This window comes from Durio zibethinus, chromosome 5 (assembly GCF_047325235.1).
Source record: "Durio zibethinus cultivar Kanyao isolate XHJ-2024 chromosome 5, ASM4732523v1, whole genome shotgun sequence".
NCBI lineage: Eukaryota > Viridiplantae > Streptophyta > Magnoliopsida > Malvales > Malvaceae > Durio > Durio zibethinus.
The window spans coordinates 31,892,678-31,901,363 of record NC_143166.1 but is presented as its reverse complement, the minus strand read 5'-3'; the positions used below and the strand labels follow the sequence as shown (position 1 = coordinate 31,901,363).

Sequence of the window (8,686 nt, the reverse complement as noted above, 5' to 3'; positions counted from 1 at the left end):
ATTTTCAAGATAATAATTTAATAAATTAGCAATAAAAGAAAAAGGAAGAAAATGAAAATCATGTAAAATATGCTTTATCTCACGCGATCGTACAAATTTCATCACCTTGACGGAAAGGAGATCTGACGGCTCTGAATATCCCATCTTTCTCTTTCCCATTGGCCAGATGTCACATCAAAGTTTCAATCACATTTCTACTGGTCCACGTTCAGCGATTCCGCGGCTAACAGGCCTCCACGTAACAATTATAATACAAAATAAAAAAGAACAAACAATGGTAAAGAAAATTACAATTAAATCCACTAAAATCGGAGAAGCTCCTTAAATATCGACCCGTGTCGAGGCGACACTAGACACTTGTCGCCTCCATACAGCTAAAGCCTCCCTCTTTCTCTTCAGAGAAACGACACAGCCGCTCTCTCTTTCTCTCTCGATTTTCAACAAATTTTATTTTATTTTTTTGGTTTATCAAAAATTAAATGCTGGAAAAAAAAATAAAAGGTAAAGAAAGTGTCTCTATCTTTTTTTCTCTTCCTTCCTCTTTCTCTCTCTTTCTTTGTTATCTACTGTCTTTTTTTTTTTCATTTTCAATTTCTTTTTTTGTCTTTTTCTTATTTTTACAGTTGATTTTTTTTCGTTACTCGGATTGAATTTTTCTTGATGTTATATGCTGTTGATATGTTTTATGATTTGGAATAATGGGTTGTTTTTAGATTCTGTTAAAGCTTCAATTTTTGTGCTGTTTTCTGGATATGAAGGTTTTCTACTATTCTGGGGAATGGCAGTTTGACACTTGTCAGCTGTTGATTAGTTTCCAGCTCCAAAATTGTTTTCTTTCCTTTTATTTTTTTTGGATCTGGGCTTTCCAAAAATATTTTCAGCTTATCCCTTATTAGCCGCATAATTTGGATGCATTTGCAGGACAATTTGTTTGGTTTTGTGTACGATTGTATGTTTCGTACTAGTTTTTAGAGACCCTTAAAATTTATAGATTTAACATAAAAGTGTTCTTCTTTATTGGTTCCCATATTTTCTAATCTGTTACTTCCTCATTTTATTTTATTTTTTTGTTTTTTTATGTTTTCAATGTTGTGATGGATAGTTATGAATATATTGCTAGTTAGATATCTATGGTTTAATGGAATTGGAATTAACAAGTATGCCATTAACTGGAAAATAGTGAGAATATTATGCATGGTTGACTTACGCTTTGCTAGCTTTGGTGAACATTTATTCGATCCAAGTTATAAAAGGGAAAGTGAATGACATAATCATCTCATCTACTTCAGTTGATGGATTTATAGGGCAACTTGAATTGAGGTCATCTTTGTTTGGTGCTGTTGAAAACAAGAAATGGGATCTCATCTGAATTTCAAGAACTTTGTTGATGCTCCAAGTATGGAAGGAAACTGGTCAGAGCCACCTGGCAATTTTCCATTGGCTAGGCAGTCATCCATATATTCATTGACCTTTGATGAGCTGCAGAACACATTTGGTGGACTTGGCAAGGACTTTGGATCAATGAACATGGACGAACTCTTGAAAAACATATCAACTGCTGAAGAGACTCAGGCTATGATGACAGCTTCAGTTCCTGGAGGAGAAGATGGTGTTTCTGGTGGCAATTTGAAGAGGCAAGGATCATTAACATTGCCACGGACTCTAAGTCAAAAAACGGTTGATGAAGTATGGAGAGACTTGATGAAAGAAAATGATGGTGCTAAAGACGGAAGCAGTGGTGGAGGAGCAAATTTGCCACAGAGGCAACAGACTTTCGGAGAGATGACTTTGGAGGAGTTCTTGGTGAGGGCAGGTGTAGTAAGAGAAGGTATGCAACAGATTGGAGTGCCAAATAATAGTGGATTCTTTGGTAACAACTCTGGTATGGCTCTTGGGTTTCAACAGACAAATGGAAACAATGGTTTTTGGAGTAACAATAACTCAGTTCTTAATCAGCCTTCAAGGTCACCATTAAACACGAGTGGAGTCAAATCATCACACCTGCAGCAGCAAAAACAACAACAACAACCACAGCATCAGCTGCAGCAGCCACCAGAGCCACTCTTTCCCAAGCAACAAACAGTTGCATTTGCTCCCTCTATGCACTTAATGAACACTACACAGCTTGCTAGTCCGGGAGCTAGGTCAGTGGTTGTAATTGATGACCCTTCCATGAATACTAAGCTAGTTCAGTCTACTGGGCTGCAGAGTGGTGGGATGGGTATAGTTGGTTTAGGATCTCCTGCAAGCCAGATATCTTCAGATGTGATTTCAAAGAACAGCGTAGATACCACTTCTTTGTCACCAGTTCCTTATGTATTTGGCCGGGGAAGAAAATGCAGTGTCGCTTTGGAGAAAGTAGTTGAGAGAAGGCAAAAGAGAATGATTAAGAACAGAGAATCAGCTGCAAGATCACGAGCTCGCAAGCAGGTGAGTTGGGTGATTGATTCACTACACTTTTTCTTTCCTTCTCAGTAATCGTATTCTATTTCGTTCCACGTATTGATTCAAGCTTATTTATGTGGGATACTTGTTTAAAAAGTTTGTTAGTTTTAAGTTTGTTACTTGTTAAAAACATGCCACTTATAAGGTTTAGGACGATGCCGTTGCATTGATTGTGTGAAAATAGTGGTTTGGAATGGTTTCTTGTTGGCACATCAAATGAATCACATAAATCATATGCAAATTTAAAATTATTGTGTTTAAATTGTTTGAATGCTAAATCTCTTGGTGATCCTAAAAGTTCCTTAATCTAAAAAGAAAAGTACTACAGAAGTATAAGCTGTATTGATCATTGTTGAATTTGTAGTTTCGCTCCAAGTATAAAAACAACTGACTGTATTTACTGTTCTGAGTTTCTGGCAGGCATATACATTGGAACTTGAAGTTGAAGTTGCAAAACTTAAAGAAATGAACCGAGAATTGCAGAGGAAACAGGTAAGTACTGTATGCTGACTAAGATTCTTTGTGTTTTATTGGAAACGTTGGGTGGATGGCCCTCCTTGACTGTACCTTGGTTGGTGCAGGATGAAATGATGGAATTGAAGAAAAATCAGGTAATGCACATTTCTTCCATTTCCACCTTGCATTATATTAGCATTCATAAGCAGCAACTAGCTTTTAGATGGGTTCCAAAGCCTAAAGAATTTTGCAAGCCATAGTATAATAATGTTTTATGGATATTCATGGAAATCTTATCCTGTTTTAGGATGTTTCAGCACACTTGGTATAGTACAGTACCCTCTCAGAACCTTCCTATTATATATAGTTAATAGAAGTTATAGACGTGCTCAATTTGAAATCAAGTTTTTTTTTCTGGCTTCATCATCTCCTTTCCGGCTTTTGCTTTTCTCTTGTACCTTTTTTTATGCTAACAATTAGTCGACCGTATCAAATCAAAAAGTGGATGGCAACCTGTTAATTACCTAGTCTGACACATGCTGAATAGAAATCTCTTGATTAAAGAGTCGAAGATGAGTTACAAACTTTCAGTTGAATTTGTACCAAGGGTTAGACGATAGTGCTGATTTCCTTCTGCTCTCTGCTGCCCAATTCGAACAGATGTTAGAGACTCTGAAACGACCACGGGGAGGTAAAAGACAATGCTTGAGAAGAACACTGACAGGCCCTTGGTAGAGTTGGAATGTTACTTAGATGCACAATCTTGGCCAGTTGTATGGTACAAGGATTGCAGTGTGCATCTATTATCTGTATCTTGATACTGCAGAGGGGGTAGGTAGCTGTATGTATGGGAACAAAGGGTTTTGAGTTGTAAATTATGAACTTAATACCATCAGTTTCACTCTGTAGATAAGATTTCTTATTGCCTTGTTTGCCTATCATGATTTAACCTTGACAATAAAGGCACGCATGTAGGATACTTGAATGTATACTCCAATATGTTTTTACACTCTACCCAAAAACTTGGTTAGTCTCTAACCTTCATCAGATTTTACTTCTAAATATGACATGTCTCTCTGTTTGCATGTTGTAAGAAACAATCCTAGGTCGTGAAATCTTTATACACCATTTATGTAGTGTTTGTGTATCATATGTATAGTCCTTTTATGTAGTGTTTGTTTATCATATTTAGATTTTGTGTATATAAATTTGTTTATTTTGTTTCTAATATGTAAAATATAAAAATCATCATACGATAATTTGTGTAAATATATTTTTTTGGTTAAAATTTTAAATTTTTACATTCTCACATATCTTCTTATATAATTTTCGTATCAAATTCAACATGTTATACCTGAAATTATCATGTCTACATAGACCATTGGGGAATTGCCATTTTTTTTTTCTGGTGACTCCGTGCGCTTGAATGAAAAAAAAAAAAAAAAACCAATTGTTCCATTGATTTTTTAGTTTTTTTTTTTTTTTTTTAATTTTTATAGAAGCCACTTCATTGATTATGATATTTTTTAGTTTACGTTTTCTAGAACAACCTTGATAAAGAACACAAACCGTGCACGCTTAGGTTTCGTAAAGTCAAACAGAAAATGCCATTAAATTTTTGTCTTGATCCGAGACATGTTCTAATCCCGTACTCAACGGATAGCAATAATCCCAGCCTTATCCATCAGAAACCCTTTATCCCGCCACACATACGTGGATGCCTCATCTACTGCTTTTATAATTCTTTGCGTAGGAGACTACAGGAAGCTATGGAAGAAAATGACTGCACAAAAACATGATGTTTGCTCCTAAAACATGGGATATCATAGTCAGATTAGACCCTTAACATGTTTCATCCTGTTTAAGAGAGTTGAACAATAATATAACAGTGGAGAATCTGCAGCCTTATTCCCCTCATCTCCCCCACCCAAAATATTACACTATCTGGATTCCCGGAAAAGGCCTACCTGCAATTGCAATTTGTAGTTCACGTCAGGCCACACCCATGGTCTACATTTTTGAAAGGAGATTTGAATTTTTAAGTACCAGAACTCATTAACATATCAGGCCTTTACTTCTTGTAGGTTCTGTGAAATATCAAATTACCTGTAGCTTGGTTTGCCACGTTGATAGATATTTGAAGATTTAGTAGCAGCTCCTCACAGGCAGGTGTGACTTCTGTTTATGGCATGGGATATACACAAAAAGTGAAGGATACTTGCAGAAGAAAAGCACTAAGTAATATGAAGCGTTTAGGATTTGGCTGAGCATGTTTTTGTGATGGTTTCTCCTTCCACTAGCTGTCAAAGTTGAGGGATTACAACCTTATGTTTATATCTTAATGGCATCTGGAAAAATTGCCATTCTTTCTGGTATGACTCAAAATTAGATCTTCAAACTCCTGGGGTACTCAAAAACAAGGCCTTCTGCAACACTTCTAGCCCTTGCATGGCCAAAAAACTTGCTCACAAGCCAATGCGAAATATGAAACAGTAGCGAGTCCCCTTCTTGTGATCAGTTTACCGTCAATAACTACTTCGGGACCATCTACTGCATTGGTGAGTTCCCTTGTGGTAGAAGGATGAGCAGTGGCTTTCTTTTCCTGTACTTGGCAGAGGTTATCAGTGTTGCCATAGGATAGTTACTATTTAATAGGCAGGAAAATGTTAAATAATTTGTCTTCTGAGTCTTGACCTTCAGCAGACCATGTTTCTGCAGGACTGAGAGAAGAGCAAACTGCTCCACATATTCTTCCAGCCGCATCTTGTTATTCAAGCAACTTCTTGAGAATCCTAGATTTCTGTAGCCGTTCAGCACCAGCAACTCCTCCCTGCAAGTTAAAAATAAACTAAACATTTTCACCATTCAAAGATACAGGTTAGAATAAAAAATAAAAGAGTTAATGTCATATTCGGTCACTGTACTTTTAAGAAATTTATTATGTGATACATTTACTTCTAAAGTGTGTAATGTGACACTAACACCATTTCAAATGTCAATAAAAAATTATTTCTATTTTTAAAAATAAATATTATTTCATAAAATTTATACTTTTATTTTTCAAATATAAAATTTATGTTTTAAATGTTTTCATTTTTTTTTTATTTTTAAAAACAAAGGGTTTTGAATTATTTACTTTTTTGGTTTTAGTTTTTTTATTTTTCAAAATAAAAATTTTATTTTGAATTTTTTTCATATTTTTAAAAATTATGACACTTCGGCATCCACATGTGCAAATTAAAACAATTTCTATGGATGATGCAGCACAATTATTATGCCAAGTGTCATTATTTGATTGGTTGACAGCCATGTCATCATCCTCATTTAACAGTGTTAGTCTCATGTAGATTGACATACGGAATGTTAGTACATGTAAGTATATGTAAAAGGATACTAAATAAAATATGAGAAGTCCTTAATCCCAATTTTATATTGGGACAATGCGTCCAACACTATTTGTATTAAAAGAGCAGTTGTTTATCTCACGGGAAGAATGATTAAATCATATATTGACCCTGCCGCATCACCAATTAACTTGTCAGCAATGATTTTTACACCCTGAGATGCCAAAACCTTAACTGATTTTTCAACTGAAGCAACCACAACATCCACCTTTGCTCGGCGTAGAATGTCTATGACAGTAACTACTTCAGTCTCCTCTGAACCATTTACAACAGGAACTAGAACCTGCTAAAAACATTTTGACAAAGGTATGTGGGGGACGAAACATATGGCTAAAACAAATGTACCGTATGAACTTGTAATAAAGATACACAAGTACTTGCCCGTTGTCACGAGCAAAGCCAGAGTACCAACATAGTAAGTATTCAACTGAAGCTAGTAGTAATAACTCACGTGAGGAGTGTGACCAACAGCCCAGTCAACTTTGTTGAACTCTTCCTTTCTCGGTTTATCGTCAGCAGAATGCATGAACTGGAAAAAAGTAATCGTACAGAGTGAAATGCATGCTATTGTCCTTCGTTGGGGGAAAAATGGTTTGGAGTTGAGAACTCATTGCAGACGGAGTCTTGTTAGGAGCTCAAAAAGAAAGCAAAATACATAAAGCCCACATCCTCCCATGAGTATGAACGAATGTGAATGTCTATCATGGTGGATAAGTGGATCAAACAATAAAGGGTGAAGTACCATAGCGAGACTTATGAAAACAACAGAGTAAAAGGATTTACCAATAATTCTCCAATCTCTATGGCCACAGACTCTCCCAAAAGCTGTTCTACTAAGGCCAGAAAAAAACAAAAAAGAAGTTCCGGGGCCTTGGCTTGTTGTAAGCTCTCCTGAAACTAGAATATTTGATTTGACAGCCCAGAAGATTGGAAGCTGGTCCTAGAATGCAGGGTGGCAAGTTGTCTTGCATGACAAACTACATCAAACCTAGCAATAAAAAATACAATGATATGCACCAAACACAGATTTTAATATAAACCAGTACTCACCCACTTCCTCCTCAACAGTCCCCAAGGGAGAAGTGTGATTGATGGAGCAGTAGATATACCTCCATACGGCCTTTTTTCCTCAGCTTGTTTGCTTGTAATCTTCTTAAGAATTTCACAATCTCTTAATCATGCCGATCTAGGCATTCCTCCCTTCAAATAGTACACAAACATCAATTGCTACATGAACTATATAGTACAAACAATTTACCGGAAGAAATATCAGCAACAAGTCAATAAATTGGACATTGGTCAGTAAAATTACAAATTGGGGGAAGCAGTCATATTCTCAAAATGAAAAAGTGCCGCATTAATCCCATATGTATGTGGATTCTTTCCTGTAGGAGAGTCTCAAAACTATAATTCCACAGTATTACTGTTTCCTTTGACACCCCTAAACCAAATGCCTATGTTCATTGTCACAACAAATGAATACACACCCCACAGTTCTTTACTTGTGACAAATGACAATATATGAATAGGCAATCATAGTGACATTATACCTTTAAGTAAACATGAAATCAAAGGTTTGAACAACTAACTGGCAATGTCACGAGATCAAAAACTTGATTAGAACATCTGGAGATTGTGGTATCAACAACCAATCTAGTGCCTCCCGATGCTTGAATCTCAAGCTGCGGTTCCACTGAAGCCACCGTCACCTCCGCCCCAGCTTGGCTCAGAACATCAACCAATGTAAAAGCTTGCATTTCCTCTGTACCAAATCCAATTGGAACCAAAGCCTATCCATCCACATAAAAAGAACAACAAAGATAACAATTTTTTAAATTCATACATCAAAACTCGAAAAACTAATTAATGACCGTTTTGCAGTTATTCTTGGAAGCTGATAGTCCATAGATGAAGGAAACACCAAGCTAGATAGAAACGTAGCAGAGCCAGAAGCAAATAACCTCGTAGGAGCTGCTAGTTTCAACATACACGACAAACTCTCCATTTCTCGCAATCCTGTAGTGTGTAAAGCGAAACACACTTGAAAGCATGAAAATTGACGCTTTTATCTTATCCGCTGCACCCAAACTCCCAAAGTGGCCCAACGGTGGGGAGTCGGTAGAACGCTGCCTTTTTAGGATCCAGAGAGGAAATGGGTATGAATTACATGCAAAGCCAGCGAAGACGACAAAACTTTTCATCAAATTCTGATTTTTTTTTTACAATTTAAAAGAAAAAAGAGAGAAATGCTAAGGGCTTTGGTGAGGAAAACAGCTTCAGCTTCAGTTTCAGCTTCTTGAAGTGTAAATTCAGCCCCATGTATATTAGCTAATCCAATCCAACGTTTCCAAACAAAGTACTTCTCCATAGGAGTCCTTCCT

At 36.4% G+C, this 8,686-nt stretch overlaps 1 protein-coding gene and 1 pseudogene across 6 annotated transcripts; one reads left to right on the top strand and one right to left on the bottom strand.

Moving 5' to 3' along the window:
- The first annotated feature begins 351 nt into the window (after window positions 1–351).
- Window positions 352–5,696, top strand: LOC111283052 (ABSCISIC ACID-INSENSITIVE 5-like protein 7). Of its 5 annotated transcripts, none has more exons than XM_089761156.1 (5): window positions 352–501; window positions 1,305–2,430; window positions 2,866–2,937; window positions 3,027–3,056; window positions 4,986–5,696. In XM_089761156.1, the coding sequence occupies exons 2-5, from the start codon at window positions 1,354–1,356 to the stop codon at window positions 4,992–4,994; spliced, it is 1,188 nt and encodes a 395-aa protein (XP_089617282.1). In that variant the 5' UTR covers window positions 352–501; window positions 1,305–1,353; the 3' UTR covers window positions 4,995–5,696. The 5 variants fall into 5 exon arrangements, 4 of the variants coding, with proteins under 4 accessions (XP_089617282.1, XP_022727173.1, XP_022727171.1 ...); XM_022871438.2 differs by lacking the exon at window positions 4,986–5,696 and adding an exon at window positions 3,562–3,915; XM_022871436.2 differs by lacking the exon at window positions 4,986–5,696 and adding an exon at window positions 3,562–3,915 and having other exon boundaries at window positions 1,290–2,430.
- On the bottom strand, window positions 5,287–8,456 carry LOC111283054 (protein DJ-1 homolog C-like; annotated as a pseudogene). The gene is made up of 8 exons (XR_016342340.1): window positions 8,131–8,456; window positions 7,895–8,095; window positions 7,356–7,505; window positions 7,089–7,269; window positions 6,757–6,834; window positions 6,388–6,588; window positions 5,596–5,731; window positions 5,287–5,503 (listed from the first exon to the last, which is right to left on the bottom strand). The product of XR_016342340.1 is annotated as a protein DJ-1 homolog C-like (transcript).
- Between the last annotated feature and the right edge of the window lie 230 nt (window positions 8,457–8,686).

Excerpts from the sequence above, each read along its gene's own strand:
- LOC111283052 (XM_022871438.2), top strand. The coding sequence starts at position 1,354 with ATGGGATCTCATCTGAATTTCAAGAACTTTGTTGATGCTCCAAGTATG. Across the intron at positions 2,431-2,865 it reads GATCACGAGCTCGCAAGCAG|GCATATACATTGGAACTTGA; the intron begins GTGAGTTGGGTG and ends AGTTTCTGGCAG. Across the intron at positions 3,057-3,561 it reads TGGAATTGAAGAAAAATCAG|ATGTTAGAGACTCTGAAACG; the intron begins GTAATGCACATT and ends CAATTCGAACAG.